This window comes from Megalobrama amblycephala, linkage group LG4 (assembly GCF_018812025.1).
Source record: "Megalobrama amblycephala isolate DHTTF-2021 linkage group LG4, ASM1881202v1, whole genome shotgun sequence".
Taxonomy (NCBI): Eukaryota; Metazoa; Chordata; class Actinopteri; order Cypriniformes; family Xenocyprididae; genus Megalobrama; species Megalobrama amblycephala.
Genome location: NC_063047.1, coordinates 54,493,999 through 54,517,371, shown reverse-complemented (window position 1 = coordinate 54,517,371; position 23,373 = coordinate 54,493,999). Strand labels below are relative to the sequence as shown.

The following is a 23,373-nucleotide window of genomic DNA, read 5'->3' as shown; positions in this document are numbered from 1 at the left end:
ATTTTGGGGTAGGCAATCGGATCTGCTGGAGATGTCCACAGATTATAGACGCGCGTCGAACAAAATCCACACGAGTCGAGAGAGTCAAAATGGGGAATCCCAGAGCAAGCTTGCAAAAAGTGAAGTGATAGGGGGTGTTGTAAAATAGGATGTACTAGTGTTTTATCAAATGAGAAAAATGTATGGTCGTGTGTGTAGGGGACATTGATAGATTAATCAAGTATCACGATTTCCCAGCAGAGGGGACAATGAGTGTAACTCGGCTCACAATGATAAAAGCTGATGTAGAGGCAGGAAATCAGGTGAAAGCGGGCTGCTGGAAAAGAAAACGTTTGCGTAAACTGCGCTCAGACAGTGAACTGCTGGTTGCAGGAAGCAGAAAAGAGAGAGCAGAGAGCTCTGCAGAAACAATTAGTGCAACCAGTAGAGAATGAAGTGCAGGATAAAGAAAAAACCTGAAGAAAAACAGAAAAATATAAAACATGATAAAAATGAAGGAAGAGTAAGTTAAGTATTATGATTTTCCAGAAGAGGGAACGTTGAGTGGTCATAAGATTTAAGGTCGTAAGGGAATGAGTTGAAGAGAACTGCGATTTGGGGATGTTGTGTTTGTGTGAGAGCAATGTGTGTGTGAAATGTAAGCAGACTAGAGATTGTAGGCTAGACGAAGCGGACAGAAGGGAAAGAAGGTGAATGCAAAAAGAATTGGCATGTGAAGAAGTTCGATGTGAACGTAACTTACAAAAAAGTTTTGTTTATTCATCCATTAAATGGATGCATGACATTAGATGTCTAGAGAACTACAATTGATATAAGAATGGTTGAAGGAGAAAGCAGCTATAAGGCTGTCAGTCCAACCTAGTAGTAGAAATAGGATTAAAATAATATTGTGGTTCTGCAAAACAGTAGAAACCATATTGATAAATATGTTTTGCATCTGCAAACTAACTATTTGATAGTGAGATAAGTGGCAATGATGAAGGGAAATATAGCAGGAAAAAAATTATTTTATGAAAGTGAAAATGAAAATTCTAAAAGAATGTTTCACTTTGGGGAAAAAGGTTGAACAGTCTCAAGTATGTTTTTATGTGATTAGCGCATCGCTATCACAATGTAAAATGACTAAAATGATTTTGGACCTTTAATGTCTAAATGTTTGGTTTTTGATGGTCAAAAGTTAAATGGCAGAAAAATGAGACTGCCAGTTGTAACAAAGACTCAACCTGACTGGAAATTTTTAACCTCTAATTTCCATGATGTGTGAGTAACAGACAAATATAAACAGTTGTTTATTTGGAAATTAATGTCATCTCTGGCAAAGTCTTAAGCTGGGCCAGAGTCAAAAGACAGTAGATAGAGTTTGATGTTAAAAGTTATAAAAGACAGAGTACCAGTCCTGAAATCCTCAGTCTCTCTCTCATTCAAAGTCAGCTAAATGCTGCTATCTGAGCTTGTGTCATAAGAGATGTCATATTTATAGTGATGCACAGTGTCTCAGCTGAAAATCATGGACACAGAGATGTCAAAAGAAAGGATTGCCATGAAGAGGGAAATTAACTTTTAAAATTGTTAAAGGAAAACTCAATGAGTGTAAAGAGGTCTTTAAATTAGTAATATAGACCTTGAAGGACAGAAGTGAATATTTTGATGAATTTCTTCTATGACCTTTTTGTCTGATCTTTGTCACCACCATGTGCAGGGCCGATGGCTCCAGTTACAGATGTAGCAGAACACTACACTGAATGGACAGTTGTGAGAATTAAATTCACAGAGTATATTCTCAGCACTGATATGTTGCTGCTGAGAGAATGCACAGCCTAATGATTTTAGTGATTAAATAGTGCTGTTATTAACCTGTCTCCATGTTTTAACACTATTAGGCAGTCCAATGGCTCTGGTGGCTCTTGAATGCAACTTCCCTAAGCTCCAGAAAACACCTGATTCTGTTGAAGAAAACTGTCAAAGATCTGGAATGGGAAAGAGCGGGTACCAGTGTGCACGAGGTGATTTCTCAATGACGGGTAAGATCCTCTTTGGCCAAACAGAGGACAACCTAAGGCAGGGGGTTGCCGCCGCCACTGGGCATCTACCCTGGAGGGAGGGGTTTATGTGAGATGGGTATGAGAGTTGAGCAGGATGACTGTGAGGCCAGCAGCATCATGAAGGGGGGATGACCTGTGAGAAGAACAGCAGTCTGACCCAAAAATGCTCCTCTATACCACTCACCAGAAACCGCGTTCCTGAGATGGCTTGTTTTTCATTGTGACAAGCAACTATGCCAGGGGACAAGACCCTGAGGAAAAAGAGTATTGATATAGAGCTGATGAGAATAAGCTTTCAAGAGCCGACTGAGAACATGAGGTGATTGTCCGTAATTTCTGGGGAGACCAGAGTAAAATTTGGTAACATGATGTTGGTTGCCCTATTGGCAAGAACTGTATAGAAGTTTAGGATTCAGCAGGATGATGAATCCCTGAATTCATGAGGCTGTGTGATTTTGAACTAATGTGTCTCTATCATAGTTTTTACTCCTGCAGGTCATTAGACATGGCAGAGGATAATTCCAAGGCAATGGTGGTGGTAAAGATGAAGACTGATTTTGCAGATTCAAGAGAAAGTTAAGTGCATTCAGCATTTAAACTAAAGATACCCTCAAAAAAAGGCAACTGGCATAACATATTTTAGATGGTGGTAATGTTTTCTTTATTTGAAAGTTAAAACATTTACATTTGACCAAGGGTTATGTATAGTAATTTGATATTAAATTCAGTCTAAGATACAGTCTTGAGAGGCTGCTGAATTGATTATTTGTGCATTAAGAGAGAGAGACGGCTGGGGTAGAGGCAAGGATACTCTGTCTGTCTGTTATCAGTCTGCTAAAGTTTAAACAAAACAAAGCAATGAGACTACACTGTTAAAAATAAATGTAAATTTACAGGTAATGGTCTGTATTTTCTTTTTACAGATTTTTCCCGTTTTGTCATTATACACTGAAATGCATGTTGTTTTACAAATATTTGCTGTAATTAAATTTTCCACTATTAAATTTACAGGGAATTGCATGTTTTTTAGTATTACATTCAATTTCTGTTTTTTTTTAAAGAAATTTTCTGTATTTTTACAGAAAAATGTGTAAATTTACATAAAATGTTGATTAATATTTTACAGATTTTTTCTGTAAAAATAGAAAAAAGGGAACAAATGTATAACTACAGAAATCAACAGCCATTCAACATGTTTTTTCCCTCTTCCATTTAAAATAATGTGTTGGTGAAAGTTAGTTTTTTAAGGTTCAATTATAGTATTGGTACATATGGTGTGTAGGCCCTCTATATATTATGCATTGTTTATTTTACCAATATTTTAACCTCAACTTGCACATATGCTTATTTTGAAACTGCTGATTGGCCTTGACTTATTCTCCTCTAAATTTCCTGAACACATCTATTATTGATATGTACATTTTATGTTTTTCCAAATCGAGCTGCGCGCGACGCAGATTCAAATTTGCCGCCGATTACTTTTCCGTTAGTCCCGCCCACAACAGTTCCCAGTCGGAGCCGTACAGTGATGGAAGGGCGAGCGTCGCAGGTAATTTGAATTTATTTCAGGGCAGGCTATGCTTGTGGGTCGTGAGATTAACAGTAGTGTAAAGCAATCGTAAAGAGCAGTCGTCGTGGGCAGGAGAATTTATTTGAACACATCCGTCTGTCCATTTTTCGGAACAGTGTGAGGAAAAACGAAAAACTAACACATCCTTTCAGCGAGAAGACCACAGCGGACATCATACCAACCGATCACTGGCTGAGGTAAGAGTTAAATTCTACATGTGTGTGATATTTTATATCGTGTGGCTACACATTTATATTGTTTATAGTTTTGAAAAAGCTAATGTTAGTATTTCTAAACGGTGTTCAGACACATAACGTAAGGTAACTGCCGTTGAAAGCAAAACTGCAGCAGGTATCTTTCAATTTTCCATCTGTTTTAAACCAAGAAAGATTAGTTATTTATAAAGTCCATTCAAGTGTTTATATCTTCGTTTAGATGTGATAGTACCAACATTTTTTCAATCTCTTTTGATACACTGAACGATTAACACTCTTAATGTGGCTAACTGCCACTCTGCAGCCTGTACAACTCATACTATAGGTCCAAGTTATACGTTACATGAAAGCAGATGAGAGTATAATATGAACAACATTATAAATTAAATATTCTGAGCGCATCTGCTTGCAAACACGAGTAGTATGCATATATTAGTGTTATAATAAATACTAATAATAGAAAAAAATATTACATGACCTGAGTAAATTGTCAATACTGAATCATAAGATACATTGGATAGTTGGATATAAAAATTCCAGATCAAAGAAGGTTGAGGATTTGCATTGTCTCAGGAAAACATATGCTGGCATGTTTGAATTAATGTAATAGCCAACTAATTTTTATTTCTTTATGATTTCAGGTCATGTGGAAAGACTTGAGATCAACAGCAGCATTGCAGTCCAGGTGTGGAAAGTGTACTATTCTTATACAACAAATTCTTTGTTTACATATTTTCATGCTGCTGTTCTGTACATTATTTTTTGTTAAAATTGTAACTAGAATCATTCAGAAACATGGCTTTTCCTATCACTGTTATCCTGACACACATCTCTACTTTTCATTCCAGCCAGATGATCAACCAGTAGCTGCTCGCATCTCAGCCTGGCTTGATGGAAATTTCCGACTTTCACCTAGATGACCTTTGCCTTCAACTCCACCTTGCCAAGACAGAAGTTCTCGTGGTTTCAGCCACCCATCCTTTGTGTTATAATCAATCAGTTAAACTTCACAGACTACAGTGCTGGAACTGCCTGATCTTGAAGATTTGCCCAGTACAACATTGGGAAGACCAGGCCATTCCTATCGGAAAATGCTACACAACAGAACAACAACTGGCTCTGCAAGCCTGTACCTATACGCCCTCCAGAAGCTTGCGCTCTGAAAGTGAACAGCATCTTGTGGTGCCATCCCAAAGGGGCACAAACTCACTTTAACTGACCTTTACCTGGACTGTCCCATGCTGGTGGAATAACCTGACTAACTCAAACCATTTTCAAGAGACTGCTAAAGATGCATTTTTTGTGTGTGAACAATTGTCCTGATGATACTATCTGATTAACTGAAAAAAATAATTTCTATGCATACTGTGCTAGACTAACTGGAAATTGTCATTGTAGTTCTTGTTGCATCCATTCCCAGGTGAAAAAAAAGTACATTTCTATAATGTACTTAAAGTGCTCTATTTTCGTGCACTAATTTTGTACTTAATATACTAAAAATTTATCTTTAGTACTTCTTAAGATCATCTTAAGAACATCTGAGTGTACTCAACTGTGCTATTTTCAGACACCATGAAATATGAACTAAAATGTGCTTTTAATATACTATCTCTGTATTTAAAAAATATATTTAATTACCACTTGTAGTACACTATGGATTCAAATGTATTATAAGTGGTATCTAAATACATTTTTTTAAATACAGAGATAGTATATTAAAAGCACATTTTAGTTCATATTTCATGGTGTCTGAAAATAGCACAGTTGAGTACACTCAGATGTTCTTAAGATGATCTTAAGAAGTACTAAAGATAAATTTTTAGTATATTAAGTACAAAATTAGTGCACGAAAATAGAGCACTTTAAGTATATTATAGAAATGTACTTTTTTTTTCACCTGGGTTGTACTCCTTGTAGTCACTTTGGATAAAATGTAATCATATGTATAAAATAACAGCAATATTACAGTATAAAAGTATACAGAAATTGTCTTTTAATGTAGATGTTCTATATACTAAGCTTGAATTTCCTATAATTTAAGTAACTTGACATACAATGTCTTATGTACAATGACTAATACCGTACATGTGCATGTTCCTTTGATTAAATGTACTTGGTACTATATTTTGTTAATTTAACAGAAATTGGTTTTTATTTTTATGCATTTCTAAGTTATTATTTTATAGACTGATTGTAGTTGTGAGTGGTTCTGTAAAAATAAAGATTAATACTGTAAAATGCAAAAATTTGTTTTTGAATTTATGTGCTAAGTGCATTTTTATAAATAATTTCTTAGTTATTGTACATGGAAAATCTATATTTTAAAAGTAAATAACTGTAGACGGACAGAGCAGCTTGATAAAATAACTCATAAAAACCTTCAATTTGCAGAGATTAACCTGAAAGTTAGTAATTTTCTACGTAATCTGACATAATTTATCAGTTTTTTCACGGTTTAATAAATTATTATCAACAGTAATATACTGTAATTTAATAAATTCTGACTGTAAAGTCTGTTCTGTATTTTTACAGTTTTTGTATGTAATTTTGTGAAATGGTTATTTGCTTTAATTTAACGGAATCCGTCTGGAAACTCTGCTGCCAGACTTTTTACCATTTTTTACAGGATTTTTTTTTACAGTGTAGAACCAAAACAACCCAGCTGACATTTGTGATAAAGAATTAAAATGAACAGAGATGCTTTGAGACTGAATAAAAGATCATGTAAAAAAACTAAGTAAAGATCTACAGAACAATGTGAAGTTTAAAGATGTGTTTTTAGAATTAACACCAAAAGCAACTTTGAAAGTGAGCAGTTTATAGTCATGTGTGTCTAGTGTGAGTGAGTGCGAGAGTGACTGGACTTTATGTTTTATATGTGTTAGTTTGGGGAAAATGCATAGAGAGTGTATATGTCATTAACTAGTGTGAATGAGTGTTTTATCGTTACAGATGGGTTAAGTGAAACGAGAAATTTGGAGAAGCAGATATTTTGATTGAATCTGATGAAAAGACGATACAGAACATGGGACGAGCTTTAAGTTAATTGTTTATCCAGCTCTGTCTACTAATGGTAATTATGACCACTTTTGTCATTTATGATATTGATTTGAATTACTCTCTGGATTAGTAAATTTAAGTATTTATGGAAAATTGGAATTGTGAAATTGAAGATTGCCGTCCATGGGTTAAAACCCCTTGTCTAAATTTAACTTGGGGTCTGAATTTAAACACTGTCAGCTATGTGTGATCACAATGCTAAAAGTAAAATGTAGACTTGACGGCAGAGAAACAGTGACACACTGGCAGTAAACAAGATTATCCAGAGAGCCCAGTAACCTTCACATAACAAAGGATGATGAGAAGGAACGTCATTGTTGTTTGACAATCCTTGATCAAGTCTGTACACCATGACTTGACCTGCTAAACCATTTGATAACTGTGAGGACGTGCTGTTTGTAGATGGCTCTGTCTTCAGAGACAAAACAACGGGCCGGAATATCGAAGGATAAGTTGTGACCATGGAATGTGAAGTGTTGGTTTCAGGGCTACTGTCCTCTATTTGGTATAAGCAGATGAGTTTTGACCCTCACTGGAGGGGGTAGACTGACTGAAAGAATTGTAATATCAATTGAAAAACAGGGATAAACATAAGTATGAAGTGGTCCTGTTTGTCAGAGAGTGTGTTGAGACTACAGACTGGGTTGAAAAGAGTGACAATGTGAGTTACAGTGAGAAGTTAGGAGCTTTTATGACAAAATACAAGGGAGAAGTCAAGGTGGGAAGAATTGTGACAGGTGCCCATTGTTAGGTTGGGGTGGTAGACGATCTTTGGGGTGCTGTGGTTTGAATTTTTGTTTGTGTCCAAACTAATAAAAAAAGTTTCTGTTTCTTTAGGTAGTGCTGGAGCAGACACAGGAGATTGTGTGTAATCTGTTATCTGAAAATAACCTTGATTTTTCTAACTCTTTATAGAGCATGTTCAGAGACAGAGAAAGCTGGAGGAAATCTGGTTGCAGAATTAAAGATGGATTTTAGTTTAGTTAAAGGGGTACTTCACCCCTGGAAAGATGAATGTGTATTTAAAATTGGTCATTTATGTAGTAGAAATGTGAAATTATTTTTGAATTTGGAGCTTTCTAGACTGAGAAAAGGCAGAAAATGTATTTTTGACTAATGTGGATGAAAGACAACAACTCCCAGAATGCACTTGTTTTGCTGCCCCTGCGAGGCCACGCCCAAACCACGCCTATCGGTTACAGGCGGAATTACCAGGAAAATTCAAACAACTAGGCTTGCTTTGTTACATATTAATTCTATAAATCGTGAGTTAGTTCATACATTTACAGCGAAATGGTGCTAAATTGCTTTGTACCTGGATGTACACCCAAAACCAGGAAAGGACAAGTAAGTTTCCATCATTTTCCGATTAAGTTAAAGATTTGGAGCGATGTAAACAGTGGCTGCGGGCCATCAAACACCCGAAGTTTGGAGATGACACCGTTATAGAAAACCTAAAAAAAACGCAGAATATGTAGTCTCCATTTCAAGCACGAGGACTACGAACCAAATATCCTTGCAATGAAGAGAACCATTCTGAAGGACACCGCGATACCATCGATATTCACTTTCCCAGAGGACGAACAGCCTGGGCATCTGGTACTAAGCGTATTCGCCTAGAGGTAAGACTCGCTGATACTAGACTGATAACACAGTAGCCTATATGTAGTGTTGTAGGTAGCACATAGGTAGCAGTAAAACTGCAAACTTAGCAAAGTAACGTTAGATAGACAATTACATATAAGTTGCATATAAGTTGACTGTTATCAAAGTAAAGCCACTGTTCTGTAAATCTGAGTTAGTCTATTTATGTATTTATGCTAACGTTACCACAAAAGCCTGTTGCTGTATTGGTTGAGATGACTGCAGAGACCGATAAATTTGCGAGATGAACCACTGATGTAGTGCAGACTATAACAAAATATGTTAAGCTTAAAAATATAATTGACACCCACTTTTGATAAAATCTTTGATCTATGTTCGTGAGTAACCTCAAATGCGGAAAATGAAGTAAAATGTAAAATGAAGGATTTCTATGATTGGGTGATGTATCTGAATTTGTTGTTTGTATGAAGATCAGAAATGAAGAGCATAAATGTGACCTAAGAACTTAAATTTACTGTATGAGATACTTTAAGATGAATATGGATGATTAGTGGTTAATCCTCAAAGAATGTGATAGTAAAATGTGGCTGAGGTATTTGACTTCAGGGTAAAGCCCATTCTTTATCTATCCTATTTAGCTTGCTAAAACACAGGGTCTATCCCCACAGAAAAAGCCTTAAGCATTTTCTAACTTTCTTCACAAACTTAAAGGGATAGTTCACCCAAAAATGAAAATTTGATGTTTATCTGCTTACCCCCAGAGCATCCAAGATGTAGGTGTCTTTGTTTCTTCAGTAGAACACAAATTATGATTTTTAACTCCAATCGTTGCTGTCTGTCAGTCAAATAATGCTACACTCAAAAAAATTATTCTTGCCACTATTTGAAATTAAGCAAAAAAATCTAATAAAACATATTTAAAAACTAATAAAAATACCTATTATTACTCCAAATTACTTTTATACAACATGAAAGAAATGGATACAAGACCAACCTGATCAAATTACATAAACTATACTTAATTTGTTGCCATAAGGCGCAAATGCAAGTGTTGCGCAAGCTCACTGAAGTCTGAGTTCAAAAAACAACAACTGAAGGCACAATGGCGATCTACTGCCTGACTCAGCGAAAAGGAGGATTTGGATGAATAGATGTGGATGTTTTACAAGGTAAGATATGTTTATTAACGATTTAAACTTAAACAATAACCATTTTTATGTTTATTCTATCTTGTTTTCTTAGTTTTAGCGTGAAGGCGCATTTTTGCTAAAGCGAATTGACCGTTATTAACTTTTATTTTAGGTCTTCTCATCTGTAAAAGGAGTAATATATGTAACTGTGATCAATTTAAGATAACGTTATGCTGTCGACTTGACGGTGCACCATGCATCATATTCGCATTTAGATAGATTACGAGTTATTATTATAATTATTTTTTTTAATAACAGATTCGTCATTTCAGCGTTCTTTGCTAACGTTTTGCATTGCAAATAAGCCAAAACGTTGCTCAAACACACTTCATTATTGTAACTTATACGTTATCTAAGTTATCTACGTTAATGAATACGTTATCTATATAAGTTATTATATTGTCTTACACAAGTATTTGTAAATCTGATCATTTCGAGATATGTATTCAACTGACTATGTACTTTTACAAGTATATATATAAACACCTGCTTTGTCATCTCGATGTGCATTTTACTTTACTTGAAATACAGTTTTGAAATATACCAAAAAATTGACAGAGTGTTTGTCATTCAACTGTATATAAACTAAAAAAAATAGAAATCCTGTTAAAAGTCGTGTCCATGAAAGGGAACATGAATTCGTAATTTCGTAATTTCATTAAAAATATATAAATAATAATAATAATAATAAAGTGTGTCATCTTTACTATTTCAGAAACCTCATCAGTGGGACAATAACTCAATTATGGTATGTGTAATATTTTTTCATTTTTTCTTGTACTAAAACTAAAATGTACTTGTTTCATTTCTTTGTAAAATTGTTGATGTCGATTTTCTGTTTTTTGACTTTCAGATATGTGAGTTTTGTGGAAACGTAAAGTGTGTGGAAGAAGCATCACAGAAGTATCCAATATGTTTAAGTAATTGAAACAAGATTAAACTTGGACATTTTGAGGAGAGATTCAGTCAACCTGTTCACAGTAAATTTAAGTAAGTGTTTTTGTTATTTACATTTACATTAGATTTTTTTTTTGTAAATTACTATAGTTTCCGCTACAGTAGGCCTCCATCTCTTCCTTCTTCCTTTTTTCCTCTCAGATAAAAGCAGAATTAATGCGGATAACGACTGTGCCACTTCTGTCAACGTTCATAGCAGCTGGACAGATACACTGTTGATCAAATTAAAGTTTTCAGCAGCAAAGGAGCTTCTGGACAAAAGATATCACACACATTGCAGTTGCAGACAAGGCTATAATCAATCAGTATCTGACCTCAGATAGACTGCAACACAACTACCACTTTAAAGGCCCAGAAAGGTAGTAAAGACATTGTTAAAATAGTCAATGTGACTGCAGTGGTTCAACCTTAATGTTATGAAGTGACAAGAAAACTATTTGAGCGCAAAAAAAAAAAAAAAAAAACGACTTTCTTCCCTTTTATGTCAGTCTCCTACGCAGCTGAGGTTGTACACACATAATATCTTAATTTGTGTTCTGAAGATTAATGAAGGTCTTAGGGGTTTGGAGCAAAATTAGGATGAGTAATTACTGAAAGAAATTTAATTTTTGGGTGAACTAACCCTTTAACAGAGATGTTAGCCCTTGTGCTATTCCTTGTCCAGGAAGTTAACTTGTGAGTAGGACACTTGGGCTGCTGAATGTCTAAATGCTGAAATGTGACAGATAACAGAAAACCTGTTATATGTAAAGTCAAATATAATCCCTCAAATTGCTTTTCTTTTTTCCCCAAGTGTCCTGATTGTTGTTGTTTTTTTGTTGTTTTTTTACACGTTTACAAGGAATGTAACCATTTACTGTTATGTTTCAAGTTTCAGACAAGCAAAAGCACAAACTGACTACCATACTATGCAGAGAGATCCCAATGTTACCTTGAATATATGAAAATAATGCTTGATGTTGAAATTTGGTTCCTTGTTGATCTATGAACTTTTTGGCACACAGACCTAAATCTAAAAAGTCAAACAAGGAGCCATAACCATTGTGTTAGTTTCGGAGAAAGCATAAAACTGCTGTAAACAGTTGTCTTAACTTGTGAAATACTGCATTATGTTCTATTTTTTGTAAGATTGGATGTTTCTTATTATTCCTGCAGCAATTGAGACAATAAATTTAACATGTAATGTAACATGTGTTTGACCATTTATTTAATATAAATAAATTAATTTAAGGTAGTTATATAAAGCAAGTAAGAATAAGTTATATTAAAAGAGTAAGTTTTATGTATTACACAAGCTTAAATTGCAGTTTATCAGTTAACATAACCTTTATTTAATTAATTCAAGTCAACTGAACATGATGGGGAAGCTTAAGTAAAAGTTAACTTTTTTACATTGGATTTATGTGATTAAAATGGATGGAAATTTTGTATGCAATTGAATTACATAAGTTTTAATTTTTGGGGTTAAATATTTTTTTGAGTGTAGTGGATGAGAACTTCTACAACAACAGTAAATAAAACTTGCTTAGACAAGTCCAAATTAAACCCTGCGGCTCGTGACGACACATTGATGTCTTAAGACACGAAACGATCGGTTTGTGTGAGAAACCGAACAGTATTTATGTCATTTTTTACCTCTAATACACCACTATGTCCAACGGCATTCATCACTCGATTCGTTTGGTCTGATCGCGCTCTGACAACGGCAGTGATGTCTCGCTCTCATTGAAGTATATGCGCGAGACATCACTGCCGCTATCAGAGCGCGATCAGACCAAACGAATCGAGTGATGAATGCAGTTGGACATAGTGGTGTATTAGAGGTAAAAAAATGATATAAATACTGTTCGGTTTCTCACACAAACCGATCGTTTTGTGTCTTAAGACATCAATGTGTCGTCACGAGCTGCAGGGTTTAATTTGGATTTGTCTGTCGTGTTTTATTTACTCTTATAGTCCAAGTTCCCGCTGACTTCCATTATACCACTGACAGACGGCAACGGTTGGAGTTAAAAATCATCATTTGTGTTCTACTGAAGAAACAAAGACACCTACATCTTGGATGCGCTGGGGGTAAGCAGATAAACATCAAATTTTCATTTTTGGGTGAACTATCCCTTTAAGAGTGTGATGTGAAATGAAGTAGAAGTAATCATTAGTCATTTTCATATGCTTTTTACCTGTATTCTTGTGAAATATGATGCTTATGGAACATGGTATGATGTTGGCTTCATTGGTAATGTTTAACATAGTGTTAACATAGATGTCAGAAATAGAAAGAGCAAGATATGGTATGGGGACATGCAAGATGTATGCTAAAAACATGTCTGTGCTAACAATGTGTGGAAAGTTACATCCACTAAGAGATGTTCCAAATATGGTAAAAGGACAGAGGCTTCAGCCTTGGAGGTTAGCGATATAAGAGTGAGGGGAAGCCTTCGTTCTTGGTCTTACACTCTGCAGCTACTTGTGTTTCTGTATGACCTGTCTGACCTTTCTTGCAAGAAATAAAAGCTTTAAAGACAATTGGACGTGTTTGTCTCTTATGCAGTAGAGTCGGAGATGATTTTTTGCCACAACAATATGCAAGCATGTTTGATATATGGACCAAGTTTTCAGACACCATTCAAGGGGGCGCTGTCGAGCCCCTCGCCACGCCCGGGTCCCATATTTTGTGGCATCCTAATGGCCGCAGTTTCCAATGTGTGTGAAGAGTTTTTGAGCATGTTAAGGCCCCCAAAAAGCCCCAGATGACGGAAAAAAAATTATTCTCCTTAGAAAAACAAAAGGGCCCTTCGCCATTACATTGGCTTGGGCCCTAATAACTGATTATGCTGCATTCAATAAATGCTTTTTCCTGTAAGATTTTTGTTTTTCTATGCTTTTTTTAACAGTAAAATAAAACTTGTTTTATTTTATTTTTTGGGCCAAATAAAAAGTTGTCAGATAAATACCTTAACCAAGTTTACACAACAAATGTAATAACTCATGTCATGTCAAGCCAAGTCCCCTTTATTTATATACAGTGGGTACGTAAAGTATTCAGACCCCCTTAAATTTTTCACTCTTTGTTATATTGCAGCCATTTGCTAAAATCATTTAAGTTCATGTTTTTTCCTCATTAATGTATACACAGCACCCCATATTGACAGAAAAACACAGAATTGTTGACATTTTTGCAGATTTATTAAAAATGAAAAACTGAAATATCACATGGTCCTAAGTATTCAGACCCTTTGCTGTGACACTCATATATTTAACTCAGGTGCTGTCCATTTCTTCTGATCATCCTTGAGATGGTTCTACACCTTCATTTGAGTCCAGCTGTGTTTGATTATACTGATTGGACTTGATTAGGAAAGCCACACACCTGTCTATATAAGGCCTTACAGCTCTCAGTGCATGTCAGAGCAAAAGAGAGTCATGAGGTTAAAGGAACTGCCTGAAGAGTTCAGAGACAGAATTGTGGCAAGGCACAGATTTGGCCAAGGTTACAAAAACATTTCTGCTGCACTTAAGGTTCCTAAGAGCACAATGGCCTCCATAATCCTTAAATGAAAGACGTTTGGGATGACCAGAACCCTTCCTAGAGCTGGCCGTCCGGCCAAACTGAGCTTTTTGGCCTTAATTCGAAGCGGTATGTGTGGAGAAAACCAGGCACTTCTCATCACCTGTCCAATACAGTCCCAACAGTGAAGCATGGTGGTGGCAGCATCATGCTGTGGGTGTGTTTTTCAGCTGCAGGGACAGAACGACTGGTTGCAATCGAGGGAAAGATGAATGCGGCCAAGTACAGGGATATCCTGGACAAAAACCTTCTCCAGAGTGCTCAGGACCTCAGACTGGGCCGAAGGTTTACCTTCCAACAAGACAATGACCCCAAGCACACAGCTAAAATAATGAAGGAGTGGCTTCACAACAACTCCGTGACTATTCCTGAATGGCCCAGCCAGAGCCCTGACTTAAACCCAATTGAGCATCTCTGGAGAGACCTAAAAATGGCTGTCCACCAACGTTTACCATCCAACCTGACAGAACTGGAGAGGATCTGCAAGGAGGAATGGCAGAGGATCCCCAAATCCAGGTGTGAAAAACTTGTTGCATCTTTCCCAAAAAGACTCATGGCTGTATTATATCAAAAGGGTGCTTCTACTAAATACTGAGCAAAGGGTCTGAATACTTAGGACCATGTGATATTTCAGTTTTTCTTTTTTAATAAATCTGCAAAAATGTCAACAATTCTGTGTTTTTCTGTCAATATGGGGTGCTGTGTGTACATTAATGTACATTACATTAATGAGGGAAAAAAAATGAACTTAAATGATTTTAGCAAATGGCTGCAATATAACAAAGAGTGAAAAATTTAAGGGGGTCTGAATACTTTCCGTACCTACTGTAGCACTTTTTACAATGAAGATTGTTTCAAAGCAGCTAGATAGCAATGCCTAAAAGGATCGAACTAAAGGAGAAAACGTGACAGGTTCCGAAACAAATGCTCCAAAGTCCAAACAAGTCAGGTGTTAACTTGAGTTAACTTGAGAATTCATCTCTCTACATACAGGAAACCATACAGGATGAGATAAAACAGTCACATGAACAAGGAAGCTGGAGCAAAAAACCTCAGTTCTCACTTTTAACCCAAAGCATGTGCTGTTTCCTGTCTTCAAAAAACAATAAAAACAAATGTTCACATTTGAGCCAATATGGTTCTAAAATCAAGCCTATAATAACAACTTATACTGAGGTATTATGAAATCATCTGAAATTCATCCAACCACATTCTAATTGAAGGAAAGCAGACATAAGCAAACATGACATGATGATGACATGGAAACCACAATAAATTGCCCAATAAAGCAAAAAGTTCTGACCTGTGATGTGAACAGCCATTTATGGAGGAATGGGATACCCACAGAAGAGTAATTACTGTGGCTTAGTGCTTCTCTCTATGGTGGCCTGATGACTGTCATTGTGGGTTTGAGGACTCTTTTAAAGTCACGATTTATACAGACAATGACGTAAAGATACAGACAATGACATAAAGACATGCGTGCATGTTTGAAAAAGCCTGTGCTGAGTGCATCTGGCAGTTGAGAGTTAAGAGCTGGTTTGTACACAGTGTTCAGTGGGAATAACAGACATTGGCAATAATTGACCTTATAACCTCGGGTCAAGAGCATTCAAAATATTTACCAGCCTGTAGTTTAAGGCCAAACCTCAAAATATTGTATAAGTTAAGAAGAAAACCGGTAAATACTTACGCTATTAGTAGGTCATCTGGTACTATATGAAAGAGGGGAAAAAAAGAGATAATACTGCTTACAGTTTTATAAATATGAAAAGTGTGTGTATAAAGCACAAAAGCACTGGCTGTCAAAAGTTTGGAATAATTAAAGATTGTTCAATGTTTTTGAAAGAAGTCTCTTATGCTCACCAAGGCTACAATAATACAGTGAAAACAGTAATATTTTGAAATATTATTACAACTTAAAACAACTGTTTTGTATTTTATATATTTTAAAATGTAATTTATTCCTTTTATGGCAAAACTGAATTTCCAGCAGCCATTTCTCCAGAACAGCAGTGTCACATGATTCTTCTCTGAGGAACATGATGCTTTAGGACTTGAGCAGAAGTCCCTATATTTTGAATGGTATACTAAAGAAAACCTCAATACCATAGGCCATAAGAAACTTCAAAACAACCCCACAGTACATGTTGTCTGTTTTAAACAATTGTGAACTGCAGCAGTGGTGTTTAAAAAGACGTGCTGTTGTCTGATAGACCTGGTATTAGTGCGCCATCCTGTGTCAGTATTATAAATTGCTAGAAATTGCAGCTATTGCTAGAGTCTTGTTTTCTAAACTAAAGAATCAAAATGTTAATTGTGAAAGTTCACTGACTTCACCGTTCACTTGATTAATTTTTATTATTAGGCCTAAGCCTTTTATTTTTAAACCGTTTATGTCTGAGACCACCCTGAATCCTAGGGGGAAAAAAAAATGAAATTGTAATGATTTTGACAAATTTAAAACAAAGCATAGATGCTCTTTGGAACCATCTCAACTCATGCAAAGCACATGATTATCATAACAAATATTAAACCCAAATACTACAAAAATTCATATTTGTAATTATGAACTGAAAATGTTCCCCTCAACTTGTTACAAATTATTTTGATATCATTTGTAAAGAAAATAAATTATATTAGAAAAAAAATCTAAATATATGCACACTTGTGATTAGAGACCTCTGGACCCCACTGTACACAGTGTGTGTCAGTGAAGACTGTGATCAGCTCATTGTGTAGTAGTATGTATAGTAGTTGTCTAGTGAACTATATTTCTCCTTTACTTATTGGCCCGGTTTCACAGACAGGGCTTAGCCTAAATCAGGATTAGGCCTTAGTTTAATTAGGGCATTTAAGTAGCTTTTATAAATGTTCACTAGAAAAAAACATTACTGGTATGCATCTTGAGACAAAAAATGGCACTGTCATATTTAAAGATATGTCAATGCAAGTTGCTTTCGGTTAAAACAGCCCAAATTAGGACTAGGTTTAAGCATTGTCTGTGAAACCGGGGGAATATGTTTCATCAGTCAATGGCTTCCAGGTGAATTGGCAGTGATCCTGTGAGTTTAAAACTTACTCTGGTTTGTCTCAGAGTAAGTTCTCTGAAGGTCTTTCAGAAGCTGCTCAGCAACAGAACGCAGAGACGAGTCCATAATATACCTGAAAACTAAAACACCATGTTTCATTTATTTTAATCATTTAGTATATGCTTTATCATTGTCATTTATCATTGTATAATAATGCCTGTAAATGATTTTAAACTGAAAGCTTGTCAATGGAATCTGTAATTAATTATATTATGTAGTTTATTATGTAATACTTTGTCTTTAGTATCTTTTTTTCCTCATACACAGCTGTAATGTGTTTATTACGATGCTATCAATTTGAATTAAAGGCAACTACTAGAAAACGATCTATAACAATTGTTCAGTAATGTTATGAAAATGTTCATATTGAGTATGTCCTCTAGTCAGGTGATTCTCAAACCTGTCCTGGGCACCCCGCACCACTGTACATTTTGCATGTGTCGGACATTGGACACTCAATTCAAGTCTTGCAATCTCCATTAATAAGCTGGAGTCATATGTGTTAGATGAGGGAGACGTACAAAATGTGCAGTGGTGTGGGATTCCCAGGACAGGTTTGGGAAGCACTGGAAAATGATCTGTAAATTACCTGAAAAAAAAACAATAAATAACATTACCATCTAGACATTGTATCTGAAAGAAAAACTTCGAGACGATTCGATGGCCTCTTCTAAAAGCATCAAATGACGGAATATCTGCTGAATATATAAAAAATGTAACGTGCAGCATTTATACAGTTCAGATATTTACCGTGTTCGTTTTTCCCACACCACTAAGTCATTTGACGCTCTTCTTCTTCAGTAGTTTGTATGACGTATAACATGCTGTTGGTTTATACCGCCACCTACGGTCCTTAGTGCAATCGGCGTGAATAATTTAATTAAACCCATTAAAAAGAGAGAGGGGAAAAAAAGAATTAAAACTCAATAATAATAATAATAATAATAATAATAATAATAATAATAATAATAATAATAATAATCCGCAAACCATTGTATGGAGGACAAATTACTCAAAATGAAATAATTAAATAAATAATGAACTCAATAAAACATCAATTAATTGTATCAGTTTATTCTGAAATAATTCAATAATTATTAAATAAATCAATAAATAAATGTATTTGTAAAATTCCATGAAAACAACATTTATTGTTTAATATATTTCACAATATCCTTTTTCACACTACTGTTTAAATATCTTTTTTTTTTTCATAATTAAATGTGCTTTTTCAAAAAGCCATTTTTCATAATGCTGAATTTACGAATGACACCTGAATTTACGAATGACACCTATTTGACGAATCATGTATTTCCAAAGCACGATTTTCCCAGAGATTCTTTTCATAATAAATGCCAATCAACAGACAATGGGCAGTGCTTGGCACTAATTGGTTGAAAGTTGAAAACCTGACAGACACGACAAATCGATCTTCCTGTGGTTGGTGAAATTAGTCACGGAACGCTCCATCCTCATATGTTTTTTTTTTTTTTTTTCTCCTCATTAAAATCAAAGATGTTCATCAATGATTGTATATCAAAAGCAGGGACACGTTTGTGCGCATTTTGTTTACCGAAAAGAATAGACCCTCCGCAACGGCATTAAGCAAAAGATTGACGCGCGCTTGTCTGTGTGAAGACTGTGCACCAGCTGTAGATGCGTGTAGACAAGTTCACTGACACCTTGTGTAGAACTCAGGTCTCCTCTTTATTTTTTTATACCATTCCCCTTCATTCCAGTGTTCCACCCCCCTATTCCCCCAGACCTCCTACATCATCTCCTGTGCCACAGGGAACCCATCATAATCTACATAACCTTTCTTAATGATGGGTATATCTGGATATGTTTAAAATGAATATAACATTGAAATTGAATTATCAAAGAAAAAGGTTTCAACAGTTATATGTATATAGCATAGTTAGCCCTTGGCTTTACCTTCTATATAAGTGCACATGAACAGTGAAACTGGTAAACAGTGTACAACCTTCCTGAGCGGGTGAAAACCACGGGTGGTTCCTGCACCTGGGGTGCGTTTCCCGTAAGCATTGTTGGTGAACTATGGTCGTAAGTCCCATTGAACTCTATTGGTAACGACGGAACTTACGACCATAGTTCGCTTTGGGAAACGCACCCCTGGTTGACATTAGGCTGGGGTTCTGGCAGAGGTTCACTGTTGGTAAGTGGGGCCTCTGTTGTTGTGGGTGGGGTGTATTGTTCAGGTGTATGTAGGAGGTGGTGCCTGTTTCTCACAGGCCTGGACCTGGTAGCTGTTTGGCCGTGGTGCTCTTCCTAGTCTGCCTGTGTTTCCTGACTCAATTCCTCAATTCTCCTTGAGGAGAGGGCTTCCACTGTCATCACATCATAGTCCTCACTAGTTTCGGCCCAGTCAGTGGAGGGCAGGTCTGCTAGGTATAGCTCTTTGCACATTGAGCTTATAGTGCTGCAGCTTAAGCATCATCCTCTGAAGGCGTGCAGAGGCTGAGTGTAGTGTTTTCTTTTTTCTTTCAGAATAGTGATGAGGGGCTGATTATCAGTTTTGACGGTCACTGGACGGCCATATATGTAGTCATGGAATTTCTGACAAGCACAGACAATAGCCAGCAGCTCCTTTTCAATCTGAGCATAGCGTGACTCAGTCTCTGTAAGTGCTCTTGAGGCAAATGCCACCAGTTTGTTGTTCTGGAGGCAGACGGTGCCAAGGCCTTGCTGAGGGGCATCTGCAGATAACACCACTGGCTTGTGAGGAGTTCTTTAAGTCTGATGAATGCTGCCATGTGGTGCTCCTGCCAGCTCCATTCCATAATCCTGAAGAAGGAGTTTATGCCCTGGTCAGTTAGAAGATGACCCACATATGACACCTCAGACACCCGGAAATGGCACTTGTCAGGGTTCAGCTTAAGATTTACGGCACGTATTCCGTCCATGACCTGCCGGAGTCGCAGATCATGCTCCTCTCTTGTGCTGCCTCAAACGAGGATGTTGTCAACAATGATTGCACATGGTTGTCCTTCAAAGAGCTGCTCCATATATCTTTGGAAAACTTCACTGCCTTCACCTTGGCTCCTGGCATGTCAGCGATCACCTGTTCCACTGTTTTCATGGGATGATGTGGCCTGAGGAGGGCCTTGTTGAGGTGGACATGGTCAATACACAGTCTTACGGCACCATCTTTTTTACATGCAGCCACTATAGAAGACACCTACTCAGTGGGCTCCTGAACTGACTTACTGATTCCCAGTTTAGTCATTCTGTGGAGTTCTTTGATTATTTTGTCTTTCATTGCCAAGTTATTGCCATTGTCAGTCTTCACCTTAAGTTGCTTCCCTGTGTTGGAAGTGGACAGGATGGTAAATATCTCTCCCCTATGAGCTGGCACCTCTACACTTTCACAGTAAAATAGGTCTGCTGATTCATATGCAATCTGTGCATCAAGTTCACTTATTCTATGTGTCTGTCCTCCTCTGTGTATGGTGTGGGATGCTCTGAGATAGACAGATGAATGCTGGCCACCACAGTTTGAACATGTAGAATATTGCACGGCACAAACTTCGCTTTTCTTCTTTAGTTCTTTAGTACCTGCTTCTTTTTCAATTTCTTTGTTTCCTTTTTCAGACTGCTCATGTTGCATGCATATTTCAATAGCGCACCAGTGCACAAAGCAAGGTCCATAAAGACATGGATGAGCGAGTTTGGTGTGGAGGAATTTGACAGACCTGCGCAGAGTCCTGACCTCAACCCGACAGAACACCTGTGGCATGAATTAGAGCGGAGACTGTGAGCCAGGCCTTCTTGCCAATATCACTGCATGACCTGACAAATGCACTTCTAGAAGAATGGTCAAAAATTCCCAGAAACATACTCCTAAACCTTGTGGAAAGCCTTCCTAGAAGAGTTGAGGCTGTTATAGCTGCAAAGGGTGGGTCAACTCCATATTAAACCCTACGGATTAAAAATGGGATGTCATTAAAGTTCATATGCACGTAAAGGCAGGCGTCCCCTTTTGGCAATATAGTGTATCTTTATGATATAAAAGATTTGTAAATATTAAGTATTTATGCTGTAAAAGCATCATATGTTTACGTTTAAATGTTGCCAATGTGTCCATGTTGTATCTTTCACCATTTATCCAAACATACAAAAAAAAGTTTTGTGTCTGTAAAAGTTATGAATTAATACTTATATAACAATGAGACCATTCAATAAGTGCCAATATGTGGTAAAATTCTCAGTAATGGCCGTTTAGCCTTAATTATTGGCTTATTCTCATCAATAAACTTGAATATCACTCAATAAGTGCCATAATTAATGAGGATTTAGCTTTCACTTTAGAATAGGGGGTCAAATTGCCTTTAGTACTGTATTAATGGTAAATTAGCCTTGATTATTGTCTTATTCTCATCAATGACCTTGAATATCACTCAATAAGTGCCATAATTAATGAGGATGTAGCTTTCACTTTAGAATAGGTGGTCAAATTGCCTTTATTAGTACTGTATTAATGGCAGTTTGGCCTTATTGGCTTATTGTGTTCAATAAAGTTGAATATCACTTAATAAATGCCATAATTAATGTGGATATACTTTTTACTTTGGTGGTCAAATTGTCTTTATACTATTTTAGCAAATTATAACTGCAAAACCATCAGTAACTAAACATAATTACTAGCTTATTGTTCAGTTAACTTAATAGAATGGTACAGAAATATAATCACATCACTACACAAAAATAATATATGTGTGGCTGGGGCCTAGGGGTGGCCCAGCTGAATTTCAATAAATGAATTTAATTTAAACAAAATCCCCCAAAAAATTATAAAGTTAAAGAATGCCTGACTACGCCACTTTGGGAATTTCACCCAAAGAATCTCAGAAAACAGGTCCCATACCCAGTGGCAAGCAAAACGTGGAGACACAGGCATCAAACAAATCTTTTTTTATTCATTTTAAGGTTTTAAAGTGTAGTTTTGTTTAATGTAATTCTTTTGAAACAAGTTTGCAGTGAAAGTCACAAACAGAGCAAAATGTTTTTACATTTAATAATTTTTAGTGCTGTCAATATTGGACGTTTCAGTGTATGAAAACGTAAGTAAATGTGTTGTAGAACCACACTTGCGTAAAAATACACATTCTCGTGAGATCACATTGCAGAATAACTAAACAAACCAATAGTGTAAATAAGAACCTATATCTAGAATAAGTGGTCAACTTGTCTTTATTAGTACATTGTTTGAAAATAAGAGCTAATATGCCCTACTATAAGTTGCTACTTCTACTATAAGTTAACTAATGCATAATTGTGAACAAGTAAATCATTAATTACTAGTTTATTCTTGCTTAACTAATGCATAAATCAGGACCCTTAAAATGTAAAGTTAATCATTAGTGTGTTCATTCTTAACTAATGCTTCATTGTGAACAAGTTAATGATTAATTAATGCTTAACTAATACATTATTCTGGATCCTTAAAATAAAGTGTTATCTCCCTATCAAACTCACAACTTTCTGGTTCCATTTGGAAGCCCAGATCCCTAAACACTAGACCATAACCACTTGATATGTAGTCATTGACTTCTGAGCCCCTTTGCTTCCCAACAACAGCAATGTTTTGCCTCTTATTCATTTGCCTCACAGGGGCAACATTGCAAAAGTGTCCTCATGTGGTGGCCTCCAGCATTACTGGGAAGAAGAAAACACAAAAACATCTGGAAACCTTAATGCTCTTTGATGATTGATGGTCATGATAGTGTGTTCAAGGTATTTTGTTGTTGTTGTTGTTGTTTGTGTGTTTTGTCTTAGCAAAGTTCAGTTTGATATCAGGTTGGAATTCTAAATAACTCTTGTGGAGTATAATTTGATTGTGTGTCATGTTGATTGTGTTGAAATAAAACTGTTTCTGATGCAACTTTGTGTAAGTCATTGACTGAAATCATATATGATTAGTACATGCAGAGATATTCTAATATTGACTGAAATCATGTATGATAATTATATGCAGAGATATAATATTATTATTGCTGTAATATGAGTGTCACGGTACACACAGAAACAACAGATGGATCCAATTAGAGCGGTGT

The 23,373-nt window shown here is 36.2% G+C and overlaps 1 protein-coding gene and 1 long non-coding RNA gene across 7 annotated transcripts in view; one reads left to right on the top strand and one right to left on the bottom strand.

The window, feature by feature from the left end:
- zswim7 (zinc finger, SWIM-type containing 7) overlaps positions 1–18,124 on the bottom strand; it is a 183,532-nt gene extending 165,408 nt beyond the window's left edge. For 2 of the 6 annotated variants that reach the window (XM_048190055.1, XM_048190059.1), the window contains exons 1-3: positions 17,917–18,053; positions 17,290–17,379; positions 15,901–15,922 (exon numbers count right to left, since the gene is read on the bottom strand). In XM_048190055.1, the coding sequence (XP_048046012.1) occupies positions 15,901–15,922; positions 17,290–17,379; positions 17,917–18,028 (224 nt within the window). In that variant the 5' untranslated portion in view covers positions 18,029–18,053. Of the gene's footprint in view, positions 1–15,900; positions 15,923–17,289; positions 17,380–17,916 lie in introns of all 6 variants that reach the window. The other 4 variants (XM_048190057.1, XM_048190053.1, XM_048190058.1 and 1 more) reach the window with 4 other exon arrangements.
- On the top strand, positions 8,888–12,200 carry LOC125267960. The gene is made up of 3 exons (XR_007184749.1): positions 8,888–9,661; positions 10,398–10,430; positions 10,536–12,200. It is a non-coding gene; the product is annotated as an uncharacterized LOC125267960 (long non-coding RNA).
- Positions 18,125–23,373: the final 5,249 nt, after the last annotated feature.